Source organism: Myodes glareolus, chromosome 21 (genome assembly GCF_982192425.1).
Source record: "Myodes glareolus chromosome 21, mMyoGla1.1, whole genome shotgun sequence".
In the NCBI taxonomy this organism is placed as follows: Eukaryota; Metazoa; Chordata; class Mammalia; order Rodentia; family Cricetidae; genus Myodes; species Myodes glareolus.
This window is the reverse complement of record NC_142046.1, coordinates 27,178,172-27,199,776: the sequence shown is the minus strand read 5'-3', so window position 1 is coordinate 27,199,776 and position 21,605 is coordinate 27,178,172. Positions and strand designations below refer to the sequence as shown.

Here is a 21,605-nt window from a genome sequence, read left to right as displayed (position 1 = left end):
CAGGGAAAAAGATGGCCACCCAGTTTAAAGTGGCACAGGGAACACCAAAGAGATAGGAAAAAACCCTCCATCTACAACATTATAGTTAAAATACAGATTATGCAGAATAAAAAAGGGTATTAAAAGCTACAAGAGACGATGCAAGTCACATCTAAAGTTGTATCCCTCAGAACAACAGACAGTTTCTCAGTGGGAATAGTAAGAGTCAAGAGAGCTTGGGGCAATATGATTCAAGTCTGGGACTAAGACAGATGTCAGCTCAGACTGCTCTAGCCAGAAAACTATTCACTATGATTGAAGAATTATGAGAGAAAAACTATTCATGATGAAAACAGACTACAAAAAATTATGATCACAAAACCAGTCAATCAAGGCAATACAGGGAGAAATCACGATGCAAGGAGAAGGGTTATTCAAAGTAGAACTGAGGAAGCAAATGCCAGGAAATCAACAAAATAACAGAAATTAATACACAACTTTCAAAAATTATTCTGAGTATTAAGACCTCACTTGCCAATCTAAGGACACAGACTAACCAATTGGATTTGAAAAAAATGCATTTTTGTTGTTGTAGTTTATAAGAAACTCACTTAGCTTCCAAGACACAGCTTATAGTGAAAGGATAGGCCAAGAAAATGGAAACAGCAAACAACGGACCATTGCTATTCTAATATCAGAGAAAATAAACTTTGAGCCAAAATAATTTGAAGAGACAAGACAGTCACTTCATGCTGACCAAGGAAACAACACTTACACATCAAACTCAGATACCTCCAATTTTATAAAACAAATTTGACTAGGCATTAAACCACATATTAACCCAATACAGTAATAGTCAATGATTTCAGCATCCTACTTACACTAAGGGACTTCAATTGTGACATGGGACAATTGGACTTAGCAGAGAGCTACAGAATATTTTATCCAAACATTTCAGAAAGCTGTGAAATTATTCTAAAGTAGATCACATGTGAAATCAGAAGGAAAACCTCACTAAGTACAGAAAGATTGAAACAACTTACTCCAACCTATCAAACTGCAGTTGACTGAAACAAGAACTCAACAGCAAGAAAAGCTACAGAAAATACACACATCTGGAGATCTCAAACAATATGCTATTGAATGCTGAATGGATTGTTGGGGAGATCAAGAAGGGAGTAAAAACATTCCTAGAATTTAAGGATAATGAAAACCATAATGCACTAAAGCTTATGGAACACAAGGAATGCTGTCGATAGAGGCCTGTCTACAGGTCTAGGCACCAACCTCACGAAGCAAGAGAGGTTTCAAGTGAGAGGTTGAAAGAAGGATCTTGAAGTCTGTCAAGGAGTGGAGAAGAGAGTAGTAGATATATTAGGAATGACTAAGAATGACCATAGACTTAACTGTTTCTAGCTTCACCGACAGCTTAGGAATGGTTTCTGAACCCATTCTGCATTCACAAAATGTGGGGTTTTTATATTTTGTATACTTTCCTACCACGACGAATGTCCTGATTGTGGTGATTTGAATGACAATGCCCCTCATAGGCATATTGTATTTTTAGTCCCCAGTTGAATTGTTTGGGAAGATTAGGGAGTGTGGACTTGTTGGAGTAATTGTATCCTTGGAGGAGTATACTGCTGGGAATGAACTTTGAAATTTCAAAAACTCACACCAGACCCAGTTGTCTTTCTCTCTTTGCCTGCAGTCAGGATACAAAGCTCTCAGCTACACCATGCCTTCCTGTCTGCCACCACTGTCCCCCCCATCATAATGTCAGAAGAGACTTCACGACAGCCTAGTACTGACTGTGCTATGTGATTATTAGTGACCACTCTTATGCAAGTATACAATGAAAAAGAGCAAGCAGAGCAAGGAAAAAATACAAAATGTATAGTTTGAGAAAAACAGGAGCACAGAAGATAAAATGTTGAAGACAGAAGTTCCTATTCTCAAGGAGATTAAAAAGTTTAAAGGAAAGCCATATGCTAAATGGAGAGGTGCCTGAAGGACAAGTCTCTAGCCAACTTCCAACTCATAAAAAGGAATTAAAGAAAAGCTTAAGCAATGAAGGAAACCACCAATAGCAGACAGCTGATACTAATATAAAGCAAGGAGGGGAACAGGTTGTAGTCCCAGCAAGCAGAAGAACTTGACATCTTCAGCCATGTGGTTCTGAATTTGGAGTCAACAGTATAGAAAGGGAGTTCTAGACTCTTTCTCTGTGGTTAAGCAAAACCAATAAGACCAGGCATGTGGCAGGGGAATCCCTTCATGGAAGCCCGAAGAAGCCATCGCTTGAAGCTGGGAAGATGAAGTCTGGGTTGTGTTGGAGAACCCAAGAGATGCCAGAGTTGCAGGATATTTGCCAAGGAGAGCTGCTAGCAGGGTGTGGAATCAGCCTAAGAAAGAGAAGTGTATTGGAGTCAATGAAGCTGAAAGGAGTTGCCAATCGCATCACTTTGACATCAAATATGGAGATGCAGAATTTGGAATCTGCCCTGCTAGTTTTTGGTCTTGCTTTCGGATACATTTCCTCTCTATATTCCGTTTTCTCCTTTTTGAAATGGTAATGATTATTCTGTGCCATTGTATATTGGAAGTATGTGATCTGCTTTTGGATTTTGATTTTGCAGGGAGCTACTATTGTGGGGTAGCCATCAGAGAAGATGGCTTAGATATGGATTTAAGCCAATCAAATGTCTTTGTTAGCTGGCTGGCAACTACACTGAGTGTTCAGGATAACAATGCAGCAAGGTTCCTTCCTCAGAGTGAGCTTTTAAGCATATAAAGCATACTTTGGGTTGGCATACTTTAATAAACAAGAACAGTTCAGCAAAAATAGAACTAAAGAAGCAAAAAAAGCAAGGTTAGGGACTTTCCCAGAATACAAATTTGATAGATTAGGCCTTTGTTTGAGATTTGGCTGGTGATGCTGCCTACATGCTGATTTAATAGACTGAAGGGTAATTCCATTATGGAGTTAGTTGTGCTAAGGTTTGGGGCCTTGTTATATTATAGTTAAGAGATTGCCTTGAGTCTCAGAAGAGACTTTGGACTTTTTAAACAGTATTGAGACTGTGAATGACCATAGGAACTTTTGAAGTTAGACCAAATAAATTATACATTATGATATAGTTACAATCCTATGTGGGTCAGGGGGTGTAATGCAGTGGTTTAAATGAGAATACTCTCCTCCCATAGTCTATGTCTTAATCAAGGTTTCTATTGCTGTGAAGAGACATCATGACCATGGCAACTCTTATAAGAAAAATATTTAATTGGGGGGGCTCTCTTACAGTTTCAGAGGTTCAGTCTATTATTGTCATGGTAGGACGCATAGCAGTGTGCAGGCAGACAAGACACGGCAACAGTAGCTGAGAGTCCTACATCTTACAGACAACAGGAAAAATCTGTGACAATAAGCAAAGCTTAAGCAAAAGAAACCTCAAAGCCTGCCCCCAAAGTGACACATCTCCTTTAGCAAGGCCGCATGGCCCAATAGTGCCACTACCTATGAGCTTATCGGGGTCAATTATATTCAAACGACCACAGGTTCTTATATGGCTAGTCACTGGTTTATGAACTGTTTGGAAGGATTAAGAGGTATGTTCTTGTTGGAGAAGGTGTGCCCCTGGGAGTAGGCTTTAAGGTTTCCAAACCCACTCTGGGCACACACACACTCTCTCTCACCCATTCCTGTTTATGGATCAGGATGTAAAGCCCTTAGCTACTGCCCTAGCACCATGCATTCCTGCCTGCCACATGTTCCCAGCCTTTATGATAGTGGACTGACCTTCTGAAACATTAGGCAAGGCCCTAATTAAATATCTTCCTTTATGTCAACATGACACACAAGTTAGGGTCATTAGAAAGGAGTGTCCTCAATTAAGAAATTATTTTCATAAGATTGGGCTTTAGGCAAGACACTAGAGCATTTTCTTAATTAGTGAAAGATGGGGGCAGAACTATCATTGTGGTGGGAACTAACCTGGACTGATAACCCCAGGTTCTATAAGAAAGCAGGTTGAGCAAACCATGAAGAGCAAATTCATAAACAAGAGCCCTCCAAGGCCTCTATATCAGCTCCTGCCTCCAGATTCCTGCCCTATTTGTGTTCTTGTCCTGACATACTTCTTTCAGTGGTGGAGTACAGATCAAATAAGCCTTTTCCTTCTCAAGTTGCTTTGGTCATGGTGTCCCATCACAGTAATAGCAATTCTAACTGCGGCATGACTAACTCACTAAACCAGTAGAAACAAACATACAGAGCAGTTGATGGGGAGAACTGAGATGGTATACCAGAAGGCCCATGAAAAATAGTTGAAAACATGGCATCAAAAAATCAAAAATGTCCAAGAAGATTTTAAAAACTTAAAATAAAATGTATAAAAATTCAAAATATGTTTTAACAGTTGTAATCAAGGGGCTTCAGAAATGAAGAACCGTGGAGGCTTCCATAGGACCCGGGTTCTATTTCCTTTTCCCATGTAGTGACTCACAGCCTGTAACTCCAGACCCATGGCATCGGATGTTCTTTTCTGGCCTCTAGAACAATGCACACATGTGGTGCACAAACATACACACAGGTAAAAACTCTCATACACATACTTATTTTTTAAAGTTGTAATCAAGAATGTTATCTACAAACTCACAGAATATGTGAAAGACATATTAGTGACAAAAATGGGGGTGTAATATCTTAATATGGAGAGTAAATAATGTTAGAAGAAATGACCCCAGAGCTAGTGTATTTATCCAAAACCTGAAAAAGCCATTCTCAGATTTGGATATGCTATAAGCTAAACCAAAATTTCATGCAAATATTGCCTTGACATATCAAAGTAAAGTTGCAGATTGTTCGAGTAAAAATCTGTCAGTGGTGAAAGGATGCTAAGACAGTGAGTTAAGAGTGTCTATTTCTTAGGAAAAAAAAATTTCTCAGTGTAGGATAGTATAGCAAAGAAAATAATTTCTGCTGTGGACAGCAGAATTATGCAGTGAGAACTCAGTGAGTACATCAGGTCTCAACCCTTCAGAGACGCGTATCTCATGGAAATAGACCTTATTTGGCAAGGCGATAAGGGATATGGTCACCAGAGATGCACATCTGATTGGTGATGCATTATTTAGCAGGGCAATAAGGAATATTGCCTTCTGAGTGTGTTAGCTGCCCTCAATGCAGACTTTTTGCATGAGGCGCTCTTTCCCTCACATTACAGCTGCGGGATTTTCCCCCACAGCACTATGGTGTGTTAATTGTTTCCTGGGCATAATTTCTCCATGTATTGGTATATTGGATGGCTTTTATCAGCAGTGTGTGATTCTGACAAGAAAGCAATTATAGCCAATACCATTCCTCTCTCAGTTGGTCTTTGTGTAAACTTAGAAGTCTGCTTTCCTGTAATTATCTTCCTTGGCAGACAGTTGGCCAGGGTTAATATTCAGGCAAAAAGGCCTCTACAGAGACATTTGCAGATGCCCATGGACAAGAATTATTATGTGTTTGAAGTTCTTGAGCCATAACTCTCAGAGAGATAGAGAACAAGAGTATACTGGATTTACTCTGCCAGCAAATAGGAAAGTACTGTCCCAAGCTAACCTCACATTAACCTTAAAGCATGCCTATTCTTTGCTTGGCAGTCTGTTAGCTAAAGACCCATGTCTCAAAGCCAATATCACTGTACCCTGCCCTCTGATCACAGTCTCACTCCTGTAACTTTGGACCGTTATGCTGCCATGGCAATGGTTCTGCCCTTATCGCTTAGACTAGGAATGTGTTTCTGACCAATGAAAAGCTAATTTTTTAAAACTCTTATCTTTTGATTTTCAAGCCTCTGGAAGAAGAGGATTTTGAGAGATGAGACAGACTAGAGAGGTAGTAGCTGGAAGGAGACGCTGCCAGAAAAGAGCAGAAATGTAAAAGGATAAAAGTGTAGGGCAAATAAGAATGTCGGAAAATGAAGAAGAAGGAGGAGAAGGAGAGAGAAGGAGGAGGATGAGGAAGAGAAGGAGAAGGAGAAGAAGAAGAAGAAGGAGAAGGAGAAGGAAAAGGAGGAGAAGGAGAAGGAGAAGAGAAGAGAAGAAGGAGAAGAAGAAGAAGAAGAAAAAGAAGAAGAAGAAGAAGAAGAAGAAAGGAAGGAGAAGAAGAAGGAAAGAAGAAGAAGAAGACGAAGACAAAGAACAAGAAGAAGAAGAACAAGAAGAACAAGAAGAAGAAGCTAGAAAAATAAAGTAGGACAGGATTATTAGAATAGAAACAGAACAACAAAGAGCACATGGATAGAACAAATGTGTGTGAGAAGACTCTTTCTCTATAGCCCTTAGACTTTAATTCTTCTGCTTATTGTAGCACCTTTTGTTGAACCCTGAATGAAGACTTTTAAGGCAGGACACTGAAAGCCTTCAATACATTTCTTATGGGGTTGTGGAGAAATAACAGTATTTTTTTCTGATGTCTAATAGAAAATTACCATTAAAACAAAACCAAGTAAACACTAAGTGCAATCCTTTGGTGTGATTTAAATTAGATGAAGTGTGAGCAGACATCTCAGTGTGTGATTGTGTATGTTGAAAGTGGTCCAAAAAGGAGCAAGGAATGGGCAGGGTGGAAGTCGGAGGCTCAGGGCTCAGGAGGAGAGTGAAAGGGCAAGGGCTGATTCTAAACTTTGTCAAGCACATGCATTAACATCAGCAGGGGAAGACAGGTGTGGCTGTGCATCCAGCCGAGGCAATAAGTGTGCAAGGCCCGGAGGCCAGTTTGAACTGCACAGTAAGGTCCTCTGACAAAAATCTAAGTGTTTGGGTGTAGCTCAGTGGTGAAGGACTTGTCTACTAGGGACAAGGTCCTGGGTTTAAACTTGGCTAACGGAGTGGGGGAAGCGAGAGCAAGTTAACTGCTTCTGTACGAGTGGAACACATTGAACACACATGTGTCCACATGCTATATTAGTTACTTGTCTACCTGCTCTGACTAAATACCTGACAAGAAGCAACTTAAGGCAGGAAGGGTTTAAGGAGTAGCTATCACCCACAAGTTCCAACCCACGGTCTAACATCTGTCAGATATACCCCACATCCAATAAGTTTATAGCCGTCCAAAATAGCATTTCCACCTGGAAACCATGTGTTAAAACCCTTCAGCCTTTGGGTGATTAAAGGATTTAAAAGAAAGAGAAGAAACAAGAAAAAAATAAATCTCTCAAATTAAAAAAGAAGTAGAGATGGAGCTTTCTTGTAGATAATAACCCCCGGCATGGAAGACTCCACTGCTAAGTGAACGTTAGGGAGTTAGATTTTAAATAAACATTCAAACATCCTTATCAATTGAGCATCCATACAGCAGCAGCTGCCAGTGACCCAGTTCTAACAGGTATCACGTGAGGGGTTCAGACGCGCTCTGAACTCTAACTGTGCAGTGTCTTAGCAGAAAAAAAAAATCAAACTTTTCAAAAACCATTAAAGAAGACATAAATAAATGAAAATAAATTTTATGGTCTTGAGGAAGAAGGCGCAAGGCTGAAATGAGTTAATTCTTCCAAAACTGAACTAAAATTTAATTGCCGTTCAATTGAAATCCCAGCAGGAGATTTTATAGAGCACAATTTACTTATTCTAAATTTATTTAGATATATTCTAAATTTATAAGTAAAAATAAAGAGGCCCAGGATACCCAAGGCAATCTTTTAAAAATAAAGGATGAGATACTTCATTTAGCAGATGTTGGGTCCTACTATGTTGTAGTAATTAAGGCAGTTTTTAATTGAAGAGAGAATATAGAGATTGGCCAGCTGGAAATTAACCTTGACCTCCTTTTTTTTCTCTTTTCATATCACACACACACACACACACACACACACACACACACACACACAAGCACACCAATATACACAAAAATGGAATTATAAAAAGAAAGTAATTATAACTTACATAATGATTTCCATGAGAAAAATACAATAAATTTACTTGAAAATGCTCAGAAAATCTTCTCAGATGTATTAAAGCTTAAAAGTGACTTTTACGAATTGTCTCTAAATGTTTGTAAGCTATTACCAGAATAAAATACCGTATTTCGATGATAATCAAAAGAAATAGATGACTCTTAAAAAAAAAAAGCAAAATGTTGCTGAGTGAGAGCAGACAGTTGGTAAGATCCCATGTTCTCTACAGCTGCTATACAGTATAATTAATTCATTTCCATGGGTATACATGAATGTAAAACTCTTGAAAACATGGAAGTTATTTATAAAAGTGACGACAGGAGCGAGGGGAAGGAACTGCGTTGTAATACTCTATGTCATCGTGGGTTCTGTATATGTGGTACTTAAATTCCTCCCATGGTTTCTCTTGATGATTTGATAAAATGTTAGTATGATTAGCATGTAATAGTTTTAATATAATCTTATAAACATCTTTAAACACTTCCTGTTGCTCAACCATGTAGGTTAAGTCTTCCAATTCATACTGTCATTTATCCTAGTTAGAGTTAGCTGTCACTGTGACAAGCCTAGACTTGTCTGATAGAGTTTCACTGAGGGTATTAGCTCTATCAGACTGGCCTATGGGCATGTCTGTGGGCATCTACTTGATTGCTAAATGATGTGGGATGATCAGGCACTGTGTCACCTCATCCTTGGTTGATGGGCATGGACTGTGAGAAAGGAAGCTGAACAGAAACCCATGAGCAAGCAAATAGGGAGAGTATATCTATGATTTCTGCTTCCAATTCCTGTCTTGCTGGAGTTCCTGGCCTGACTTCCTTCAACAATGGACAGTGTGAATAGAAGGATGAAATAAACCACTTCCTACCTGAGTCATTTTTGGTGATAGTGTTTGTCTTAGTTAACAGCTCACTGCTCTGATGAAACACCATGACCAAAAGCAACTTGTAAAGCCAATGGTTCACTTCACATTACAGTCTGTGGTTCATCATCCAAGGAAGTCAAGACAGAAATTCAAGACAGAAGCCTGGAGGTAAAGGCTGAAAAAGAAGCCACAGAGGACTGATGTTTACCGACTTTTTGTCCACAATTTTCTCAGACTGCCTTGTAGCACCAAGGGCTGCCTGTCAAGGAGTGGCATCATCCCCAGTGAGATGGACCCTCCCACATCAATCATCAGCTAAAACCATCCCACAAGCTTGCTCACAGGCTAGTCTGGTGAGTCTGGTGGAGGCATTTTCTCAGCTGAGGTTCTCTCTTCTCAAATGACTCTATCCTGTGTTCATTTGACAAAGCACAGGCTAGCACAATGCTTATCCCAGCAACAGTGGGCCAGCAAGGACTTCATCAATGGATGCCACTAGTTGTAATTAAGTATTTGTTTTATTTTTTACACGATTAATGGACTGAGCTGAATGGATCTATGCTCCTTGGAAATGGAAATTGTATTGGTTTGTGATGCCTGACCTAATGGGCCAATCAGTTTATAACCTGATGTAGACTCTGTGTGATTTTCTTTGGGATTTGCCTGCTGTGGGGTACCCGGGCCGGACAGAAACCCCAACAAGCAGGCCCCTCATGTTACAGATGGTGCCCACGTGGGTAACTACACCCACATAAAGCCTGAGACAGCTTGGGAAGTAATTCTAGAACAAAATGACAGCATTGTGCATGGTTTCTCGGTAGCAGCACTCTCTTATGTGGGCTCTGCTCACTAGAGGCAAGCGCTCTCATTTAAGAAAGGCTTCCTGACTCAGCTTTAGTTGCAAAACTTTGCAGCTCTTTTAAGAGGTCCTGCCACAAAACACTTAAACGGTGTTGATGAAAAGCTGAACGCATGCTTTTCGGGTTTTCAGCTGTAGCAGGAAAAAAGCTGCACTGTTTTAAAATGGTGGCTTTATGGACTGTCCTGCCAGGGCAATCTCTGACTCTTTCAGGCAGGCAGTCCAACTGAGTGTGATCTGTGAGCAGAATGCTGCAGGTTGCTTGCTGGCAGGGACCTTGAAATGCCACAGAGTTGTGGCAATAAAAATGACTGCAGTTGGTACCTAAGCCATGAGGCTGGAAAGCTAAGGAATGGGCTAATTCCAGCCATAAAAGCCACAGTTTTAGTCCTCTCCTTAAAGACATATGTGGTCAAAAAAAGAGAGATATACAGTAAAGAGAGATTCAAAGATGAAGAAAACCTCTAAATGGTTTACAGTGTGTTAAAAATATATGCAGACTAAAAGGTTAAAGTCATTAAAAATAAAAAAGAAAGAAAGGAAGATATAGGGTGTGGTGGTACACACATTTAATCCCAATGCCTGGGAGGCAGAGGCATATTGACCTCTGTGACTTCAAGGGACAGAGGTAGAGATTGACCTCTGTGACTTCAAGGTGTGGTAGCACACGCCTTTAATCCCAATGCCTGGGAGACAGAGACAGACAGATCTCTGTGAGTTCAAGGTGTGGTAGCAAACACCTTTGAGCCCAGCACTGGGGAGGCAGAGACAGAGGAATCTTTGAGTTCAAGGACAGCCTGGTCTATAGAGTTATTCCTGGACAAAGATATATACAGAGAACCTGTCTCAAAAAGCCAAAAGTTAAAAGTAAAATTAAAAGAAATAGAGGTTGAAATAAAGCCACATAAAGATGGAAAATACACAGAGAATCTTGATACTGTATGCTATTATGCTCTCTTTGAATTGTTTGAATGCTGAGGAAGGAGCAACAACTGCTAAAAGACTTTTGTTTATAAATGCTGCTGAACTAAACCAAGAGAGGTATTTTGAAAATACCTTGGCTTCAAAACTGAAGTCAAAAGGTATGCTACTTTGGAGAAGAGATTGTGCTTTTGTTTCCACAGAAAATGAGAGGCTGTGGATTCATTCTGAGTTAAGAAAAATCAGGTTTGATAAAGGAAGGCCACCTGAGAAATCTCCGATAGGAACAGATGACCCAGAAGACAGAGTTCTACATCCAGAACAAATTCAAGACTGCTGCCTGAGATGATCAAGACTCACAGGATACTCCAGTCAGGACTTGATTATAACTCTAAATTTTCTTTAGGTCCCTATAAGATTATCAGTGTCCCCAACCAGCAGGAAGTAGCCTGAAATACTACGCTCACATTCCCAACAAATGAACTATTGGTTTTTCCTTTGTTTTAAAACAAAGAGGGAAATGATGTGGGAGAATTGTCTGTATTCTGTCAATCATATTTTAATAAAACACTGATTGGCCAGGCAGGCAGTATAGGTGGGAAAGCCAGACAGGAAGTAGAGGTGGAGCAAAGAGACTGGGAGTATTCTGGAAAGCAGGAAGCTCCCTCTCCATTCCTGTGCAGACCACCGAAGAGGCAACATGTAAGCTGTCACACTGAGAAAGGTACTGAGCCCTGTGGCTAACATAGATAATGATAATGGATTAATATAATTTACAAGGACTAATAAGAAGTCTGACCTAATGGGCCAATCAGTTTATAATCTTATGGAGTCCTGTGTATGATTTTCTTTGGGATATGCCGGCTGTGGGGTACTGGGCGGGACAGATACCCCAACAAGCCAGCCTGCCTTGCTACAGGTTTGAATACATGTATTCAAACCATGTATGAATGAGGTTCAAGGTCCTGAGAGTCATTCCATCAATGAAGGTAAGATAACACAGTAGAGAACTTTGTTACATTAGCCAAGGTGTGAATGAAATACATGGAATTGAGTTGCTTAGTAAACAAGAGTGGGTGTCAGTACCGTTGACACACTCTGACATCGTATTACTTACTGCATCAAAAGTAGTTGTCTGACCTAGTTTATTTCATTCAAATTTATCAAATTAGTACCCCCAGTCATGTAGTAAGCATTATATCTTGCTATGTATACATGTGACTTTTGAATACGTTTCTCCAATAGATACATGTTAGTAGTAGCATCAAAAGCAATGGCTGAGCCCTGAGGGTGTGAGAGGGGCACCATTGGGACTGCCTCCCTTATCTATGGTGTGGTGGTAGGGATGAGGGAAAGGTGCCCCCCAACCTTGTCCGTACCTCCAGTAGACTAGAGAGCTGACCCATTTACCACCAGCTGCAACACTTGGGGAAGCAGGCCCTCCACCTCACCTGGGTGACATAAGAGAATGAATCCCACTGGTGGAGGTGGAGGTGAGTCAGCCCTGAGGTTGTTAGAGTGGGAGAGCGGTCCCCACAACTCATCTCTCATGTGGTGGTGTGGGCAGGGGAGACATGTCCTGTCCCTCTTACCCCTCGCACCTCACCACCTGCTACAGATGAAGGAGCTGACCCTCCCCTTTGCCCCCTGCAGTGCTCAGGAAAGTGGGCCCTGTTCCTTGCCTGGGAAGCACAGTGGAGCTGATCCTGTTGGCAGAGGTGAAACTGAGATAGAGCTGAGGGTGGAGCTGACCACAAACCTCTTGTCAGTGAGGGTAAGAGAAAGATGCCCTTTCCCCCTTTCCCCTGCCACCCGTAGTAGGTGCAGGAGCTAACCCTCCCCTTAACCAACCGCACCTTGCCTGGGCAGCGCAATAGAGTCAACAACATTGGCAGAGGCATGGGTGAGTCAGTCCTGAAGCTGGGAGCATGAGAGAGCTGTCCCCATCACTCGTCTACCACCTGTCATCTGGTGGCATGAGAAGGGGGAGATGCACCCCCATCAAGCTTGAGGTGGTGGGAGAGCTGGCCCCGGGGTCATGAGAGTGAGAGAGCTGACCCCACCCCCACCAGCTGCAACACTCGGGCGAGCAGGCCCTGCACCTCACCTGGGCAACACAATAGAACCAACCCCATTGGCAGGTGTGCGTGAGCCAGACACGAAGTTTTGAGCATGGGAGAGCAATCCCCATTATTTTTCTGTTCTGTGGCAACATGGGCGGGGAAGAGATGCTTCACCCTGCTGCCCACACCCATCAATGATTGAGGCAGGTGGGGAGAGCTAGCCCTGAGATCTTAAGAGCAAGAGAGTTGTTCCTACCCCTTATCAGCAGCGGCACTCGGGAGAGTGGCGCCTAATAGAGCTAACCCTAGAAGTGTAGGTGTGGGAAAATAGGGTCACCTGAGGACGTGAAAGCAGAAGTGGCTCCACTTCTTGCTCATCACTCCAAGGGATGAACTAGCCTGGACAATGCAGGAAAGCCCACCCTGGTGGTGAGGACAAGGAAGAGCTAGTGGTTAATCAACCCTGCAATTACCCACATCCAGAACCACAACATCCAACTCATCTGTGACCTGTTGGAGCTCGTGAAGGGGGTGGTCTGACAGACCCAAAGCTGCGGGATCTCCACAACACAACAGCGGGGTAACCAAGAGGAGTGCCAGCGTCAAAGTGTAGCAGAAATCAAAGACGCAGAACCAGACCAAACACTCGTTGCACTGAACACTTGCAACTCAAGATATATGGATGACTCACTGTGTCAAACTACAGCTTCTATGACGAAATTTTTTTTCTTCTTTTTCTCTTAAATTTTATTTTGTCTTGGTCGGGAGGTTTCAAGGGCAGAGGGTAGATACAAAGGGACTGGGAAATGAATGGGATGGAGATGCATGATGTGAAAGACGCAAAGAGTAAATAAAAAACAAAGTTAAAATAGCAAAGCGATGACTGAGGAATGGCTTGGTGGTTGAAGTGCTGGCTGCCCAAACATTAGAACCTGTGTGATACCGGAACCCATGTAAAATCTATGTGCGACACAGTGCACATCTGTAATCCAGCACTAATGGGGGCAGAGACAGAGACAGAGAAACTCTGAACACGCACTCACTGGTCAGCCACAAGAGCTGAAGGGGTGAGTTCCAGATTTGATGAGAAAGCCTGTATCAAAACAGGAGGTGGAAGGGCTGGGGAGATACGTAAAGAGGACCAGAACCCTGGTTGCTCTTCCAGAGGACCTGGGTTGGAGTCCCAGCACCCACACAGCAGTTCATGAATGGCTGTAACTCCTGCTCCAGGTGATCCGATACCCTATTCCAGCTGCTGTGGATACAGCATGTGCATGATGGACAGATGAACATGCAAACAACACACACATACACATATGAATAAAAATTTTATAAATGCCCAGTGTTGCCCTATGGCTTCACATGAGGATGTAGGTCTAATCCTTTTCATCCTCATTCATCATGTATGCGCATTTACACACACACACACACACACACATGCACACTATTGTAATGGCATAGAAAACGGGTTTTCATTTCCTGGAATTTGATGGAACATCACCAGATCACAGATATTTCATGTTGCATGTTTTAAAAGAAAAACTTGTTTTTACATCAGAATTAAAGAGATATTTTCTAAGCTGATACAAGAAGTCCACATAGATTATAAAGTTGTCAGTTTAATCACAAATTAAACAGAAAACTTTTCAGTGACCATGGAATGTACAGTTGATCAAGATAGTGGCCTACAGGTTGGAGCCATGAGATGTTTAATTCCCCAGTCTTAGAGATTCTACATTCCCCTGCAATACAGTCATCAATACATTTATCAAGTTTTCTCTAAGTTTATATAATTATTAACAGTTCTATGCAATCAATTTCCTGATACTTATTAATGACTACAATTCAAGAGTAGTGAAATGAGATTTGCTTGAGTTATTCTAGATAACATGGATAGATTTTGCAGAGTTAAGTATGGCAGTGAGCAGTCTGACAAACTTATAAACATCATGGAAAGAATTGTAGAGAGGAACAGGGGCCACGCGGATGCCATCTGGTTCTCGTTTGTCACACTGGAAAGAAAAAAATAAAATCATCATCTTAGCAGTATCCACACATGGAAACTCTACTTACAATATAAAATTCCATAGATCATGACTTCCCAAAAACTCAATACATGAGCATTATTTTCTTTTTCAAAAAACTCTATGTCTCTGTATGTCTAAACTTTCTTCTTAATATTGACACAGCAGTGGGTTCAATGTGAATGTCTAAATTATATTTCTGAAGTCACTGAGAATTATCTTTGAAAATGGATTCTCTACCCAACTTTCCAGAGGGTAAGCCTCGGAGTGGATGAAACCCTGGAACCAGTGTAAATGTCCAAGCCCTCAGTGAGATGTGAGGAGCTTTAGAAACCACCCTTTATTTAATTCTCTAACCATTGATCATAGAGAGGGGAATTGTCTCTATGTCCCCAGAACTGCTGATGGGTTTAGAAGTAAAACCACATAATTACACATTGCCTCATCATCATCATGACCAAGTTTAAGAATATGTATATGTATATCTATCAACTGTCTATCTATGTATCTATCTATCTCTGTATCTATGTATGTATGTATGTATGTATGTATGTATCTATCTATCTATCTATCTATCTGTCTGTCTGTCTGTCTATCTCTATCTATCTTCTATCACCTAGCTATCATCTATTTATATCTATCTATCTATCTATCTATCTATCTATCTATCTATCTATCTATCTATCTATACATTTACAAATCTATCTATCTATCCTTACATTTACAAGTCAAAACTGGTGAAAACCTTTTCTTCACTGAGTCTGATGAAATATATTTCTGCTTAACTGTTAAAAATTGAGTAACAAGACTATTTCTCAGAAGCAGGATTTGTTGTTCACTCTGTTTGAACAGAAACAGCAGGGGGCCCTTGTGGCTATCAATCTGCAGAGTGCTGAGTGCTAAGTTGGTGTTTGACTTATCCTGACTGGCTGACAGGAATGGTATGTGATACAGGCTAAACTGAGGAACCTAAGGTCCATCCTAAGCTGGAACCCAAGGAGAGCCTGTGGTTCAATGCAAGCCATAAACTGATCATATACATACAACGACTCCTCTTTTTTCCAGTTCCTTAAACACGCCTTTCTTGGAAATGGAAAAGGTCAGTGTTAACTGGCAGCCGCGTTCCTCTGCTCTGGGTGGGGTGATGATGTTCACAAGTGGCCCCTTGTTTTCTGTGTTCCCTTCGCTGCAGTATTGTTTGAGCATGTATTCCAGGTAGCCTGTCAGCAGAATGGATTTTCTCCTCAGGGCTGCCATAGTTGCCTGCTGGAAGAGCTGAGAATGACAATCAGATTAGTGGTGCCTACTGACTTAAAGAGACACAGCACTTTAAATTGCATATAAAAAGGAAATCCCCATGTTCGATCTATTAAAAGCTCATTACCTCTCAGGAAATCTTTTCTCTATTAAAACATGCCATGTTTTTAAATTCTTTCTGATTAATAGTGACGGTAAAGTTTCCATGACAGAAAATACATGTGAATGCCATTTTAAACAATATTTGCCAGGGAAGAAAACTTTTGCTTCAGAGCAGTCAACTGTTGTCTGTAGTTTGGTCCACAGAATATCCCACACAAGACAAATACTTGCGTAAATGCCACCACAACATCTTGATGATCACTGTATTTTCCCAAGTCAGTAGTATTTTCATTTTGTTGTTTGTTTTCTGAGACATGGTTTCTCTGTGTAGCCCTGACTGCCCTGGAATTTGTTGTGTAGACCAGGCTGTCCTTGAACTCAGAGATCCCCCTGAGTGGATGGGATTAAAAGTGTGAATTGCCATCACCCATCTTATATTTGTAAAGTTAAATTATGAATCTGGTTTTCTCAAGGACACTAACGATGCTGCATAAATATGTATTATTGCTGACGAATTTAGTTGGCAGTACCTTCCACCTCTCTTTCCTCCGTAAAGCTCTAGCACTTGTGTAGAATATTGCCACTTGCTGTCTGATGGGCCTATCAGAATCTCAGGTGGCAAGGGTCTACAATAATTGGTGTGCTAATATTATGAACCAGAAAAGACATGTTTTTCTGTCTTGTTTAAAAAATGTATCCTCCACATAAGGACCAGAGAAAATGTTAACAGCATGACGCATATGGCACAGCATTAATGTCCTTTGCTGTAACGTAAGCCAAAAGATCAGGAACAAATATGGGTGATGCCATTTAGTGACATCTGGATTTATAAAGAGATGAAACAGCATGTGGGAGAAGGAATTCTAATAAGACTTGACCCAGTAAGCCAAGATTTCTCTGGCTCTACCGTGTATAAGGTATGGATTTGCTAAAAGTTAGGACCGTGAGCTAGTGAAATTAGTGAAGGTCCAGCCGCAGGCTCTACATCCGTGCATAAGGCTGTGAAGTTGCGGAAGAGAGAAGCAGTGTTTGAAATGAGTGACTGCACCTGTTACTGCAGCCAGATGGAGCTGCAGGCAGATGCAGCTGCAGGCAGAGACAGGTATAGGAAGGTGCAGGTGTCTTTGTAGAGACCAGGTGCCAGCTTCACCGGCTTCAGGACATTAGGACCAAGCTGCTCGGAGTTTTATTACCTTTTACAAAACAAGAAGTTGGCCAGCTGGGGCTTCTGAGAAGTAAGTCAGGGTTTAGGACAGCACACTTCTTGGGAGTAGGAGCAGACTGGCTAGGCATGTCTCATAAGACTTTGGAACGGACGATGAGTTGCATTAGCTCAAGTTTCCCTCTGGATATCATACGATTCTAGAATTATCCTGTTTAAAAAACTGTTCTATAAAATTTTCAGGTTCAGCTGCTGGCCCCCAAATATGCACATAGGGTAATGTGTAAAATACAATTTGCCCCTTTCTACCTGCTTCCAGAACTCTTGCACGTACCCAACCCCTTGACAGCCATGCCCCATAAATATAATAGCATTGAACTTTCACGTGATGTTGATACATCCTCTCACACACTATAGTACTTAAGGATCCTACTGAACGGTACCTAATATGGCAAGACTGTTGTGTAGCTACTTGTAAACACTGCATACGCTGGATATAGTAACAAGGAAAAATAGAACTGTACAAAGAGAGTGTTTTCCCTTGGGTATGGGCTCTGTGAATGAAGACCCTATGCATATGGAGTAAAAGGTGTCACTTTTAACAATTCATTTGTACCTGCAGGGAATGAAGCTCTTGGAGACCATTAACTATCACTTTTTTCTTTTTTCTTTCATTTTACTTCTCTTTTTCTCTACATACCTTTCCTTTACTTTTGCTTCTTTTCTTCTTCCTTCAGGTTTTCCCCTTTTCTTTCCTTCCTTCCTTCTTTCCTTCCTTCCTTCCTTCTTTCCTTCCTTCCTTCCTTCCTTCCTTCCTTCCTTCCTTCCTTCCTTTCTTCCTCTCCTCTCCTTTGAGATAGTGTCTTTCTATGGATCCCTGGCAGGCCCAGAACTCACAGATATGCACCTGCCTCTGCCTGTGCCTCCTGAGTGCTGGGATGTAAGGAGCGAGCTGCCATGCCTGTCTGGTCTCTCTTATGTTTTCAAACTTGGGTCCCTATGCCTTGTGAAGAAACACCTTCTATTTGTCCTTGCTTCATCACCATGCACTCAGCCTGAATATTCAATTTGTGTTTTTGAACAGTTTTTATAGTTTATAGCTATAAATGCATTAATGAGCAGATGTAGAAATTGTGTATTTATTGCTATAAAAATACAAACATTAAATAAAAAATTCAAAAAAAATTGTAACTTAGCAGTCAGAAAACTGTGGAAATTTCTGAAATTCTCTGCTCCACACTTCTTCCTTACAAAAACTAGAGTAAACAAATGGCTGTGTAAATGACCACCACCCAGCAGTGGACAGGAAGCGAGTTTCAAACAGATGATAGAAAATACTTTTAACAATATCAATTGAACAAATGGAGTTTTAAACAAAGCCCTTTTTATTCTATATACTTGAAAAACAACTGGAGGATTCTACACTTAAAAATCAACTGGAAATGGCTAGAGAGATGTCTCAGAGTGCAAACTACTTGTTACACAGACAGGGAACCCATGTACACAAAGGTGGAGGGAGAGTACAGAATCCAAAATGTTGTCCTCTGACCTCCACGTGTACACCATGGCCTGCTTGCCTCTACCCACTGCATAAATACATTTTTAAAAGTTCTTATATATATATGTATATATATGTATATATATATACATATATATATATATATATATAAGATTATTTCAATATAAGATATATATTAAAAGGATGAGCCTGGTGCCTGGTGGTGGTGGCACACACCTTTATTCCCAGCACTCAGGTGGCTGAGGCAGCTGGATCCTTGTGAGTTTGGGGCCAGCCTGGTCTACAAGAGCTAGTTCCAGGACAGGCTACAAATCTACAGAGAAACCCTGTCTCGAAAAATAAAAAAACAAACGAACAGACAAAAACAGAATGTTTTGAAAGGGAAGTGGACAAGACAAACTGGTTATATCATTTTTTTCTTTCATTTAAGAACTGGTCATGTTTCAGTAAGGGGTACCTTCTGCCCACTCACTCATATTTTCTCCTTTGTCCTTTTTCTCCCTCAGTTGGCTTTCCCCCAAGTCCTCTCTTCCCCCATTGCACAGATTTTCTCACTTCAAACCCCCTTTCTTACGTTCCCCCCAACATTTCTCCTTTCTCATCTCCAACGCATGGCCTACTCTGTCCCAGAAATAAACAAACATATAAGATAAAGCCAAAAAGGTTAAATTGCCAATGCTTACTGACATGACTCAGAAATACATGGGGATTACGATATCAGAGAATGGGAATGGGGATTGGGTGTTACTTTGTAAATTTTAATCTTTGCAATTTAAAATGTGGAGAGAAAACTTTGAAACCAGTTCAGTTGCTACAAAGATTGAGTGGTGTACTTCACAACAATGATCAAAGAGGACCGGTTGGAGAGGGGCAGAGAAAGAGTTGGAAGGAGAGGCTAGAGGCAGAAAAGAGGAGGAAAGTGACATCATTATATTTCAGTTAAAATGTCTAAAAATTGAAAACTCAAAATGGGGAAAAGACCATTTGGCCAGAAAATAGCCTTGGTAGTAAATGGGTACAATAACCCCACATCCCAAATCCAAAGCTGATGTGAACTGTGTGCCCAGCTGCAGGTGGCTGTTAAGGCTTGTTGGGTAGGTTTAAGTTTAGGCATTAAAGGGAAAGATCAGTCGGTCCTCAGAGTCTGAGAAAAGAAAGTTGATGTACCTGGCTCTCATTCAGCATGGTAAGATATCAGTGGTAGCATAAAGGAGAGTCTGCCTCTCTTCTGTGCAGATCGTTTGCTAAATGAGAGGGGCTGGGTGTGGCCCCCCGGACTGGAATCACTCCACCTCAAAGGTGGAGGCAACTGAGTTGGAGGTCATCCTCTCTTGAGTAAAAAATAATAACAAAATGGACAATTTCAGAATACATGGATAAGGGAAATCAGAAGCAATGAGGTGAATGCTAGCCCTGTCTAGCTCCCTAGGGTGCGTCTTCGTTGCTTCCAGTCTTAACCTTTCTGTTATAACCTTGCAAACTGGGGTAACATTTCTTGTTTCCAAACCACTAAACACAATGTTTCTCCTCATGGTTACTTGTTATTAAATACTCCTAGACAACTACTAAATATAATGGACAGACTTTTCCTCCAAAAGACTTTGAAAAGTGTTATGCAGATTGTAAACTAATCTTGTCACTTGGTTGGTTTATTTTCTATCAAAACAAAACAGTTCAAAAAGGTGAAAACAGCACATGCTCCATCTAGTGGTCAAACTGAGTAGTTGCTTCCTAAACTCGGATGAAAGGAGAAAGTGATAAAGGTGCACGAGAACAGGAATTTGATACTGCCACCCAGTGGCCTTGATAAGAAACTACTATATTTTTGGTTTAGAAGAGAGACCATTTCTTTCTAATCACCACTTTCAAGTTCAAATCTTGCACAACAGGATTTCCTAAAATATTAGGAATTAGATGATTTTAGAAGGTATTAAAAAATTCCAAATCTTCAGTTGACTAGGAAACATAAAACATCTGTTTAAAGAGGTATAATTTTAAGTACATTTTAGTTGAATTTATTCAATAATATAATTATATCAATATTAAATATATAACTTTAGAAATGTATTTTTATTTTATATGTATGGGTGTTTTATCTCTATGCGTGTGTATCTATGCACCGAGTGTTTGCATGGTGCCCACAGAGACTAGAAGAAGACACTGTGATCCTTGGGACTGGAGTTACAGACAGTTGTGAGCCTGCAATCAAACCCAAGTCCTGTGAAAGAGCAGCCAATATTCTTAACCCCTGAGCCACCTCTCTAGCACAAGATTATATAATCTTAATTACTTGATAAGTAATAATTATATGTATTATATTTACTGGAATAAATTCAGAATATCACTAATTGATATCAAACGCGTAACAGTTTGGGTTTCTAGATTATGTTCATTTATCTATATCTGATTTTTTTGTATACATATATATGTACAAACCTAACTGATTTTACAAATGTTAATATTGTGTAAAATTAATGTTGACAAAGGTATAAATTAATTTAAAAGAAATATTGAGTGATTATACCAAAATTATATAGATACAATGCAGTAGACACCTCAATATAAAATATCTATCCTGTTTAATGAAGCCACTTTATCCTATATATAGTTTCCCCATTCACAGTTATCTTACAAAGTTAGGTAACTTTTACAGGGCACGTTGGTTGCTCCTTGGCTTGCACAACTGGAAGTAACAGGATGCCTAGAAGTCACAAGAATGCCTGGCAATTCTTTCTCAATATGTATCAACTACTTGAATGAATTAACTTAGAATTAAATATTACATGCTCATTTAATTTATGGAAAGATGAACATTGATTCAGTCAAGCCCATACACATCTCAGTAGAACAGCCATGGACCTCTTTCCACATCAGGTCCAATTTACAAATTCAAGGTCACAGTCATAGTCAC

The 21,605-nt window shown here is 40.6% G+C and overlaps 1 protein-coding gene across 2 annotated transcripts in view; it reads right to left on the bottom strand.

Moving 5' to 3' along the window:
• Nucleotides 1-14,229: 14,229 nt before the first annotated feature.
• Kynu (kynureninase) overlaps nt 14,230-21,605 on the bottom strand; it is a 134,619-nt gene continuing 127,243 nt past the window's right edge. For both annotated transcript variants that reach the window (XM_048425848.3, XM_048425849.3), the window contains 2 exons: nt 15,699-15,929; nt 14,230-14,642 (listed from right to left, as the gene is read on the bottom strand). In XM_048425848.3, the coding sequence (XP_048281805.3) occupies nt 14,511-14,642; nt 15,699-15,929 (363 nt within the window). In that variant the 3' untranslated portion in view covers nt 14,230-14,510. The remainder of the gene's footprint in view (nt 14,643-15,698; nt 15,930-21,605) is intronic.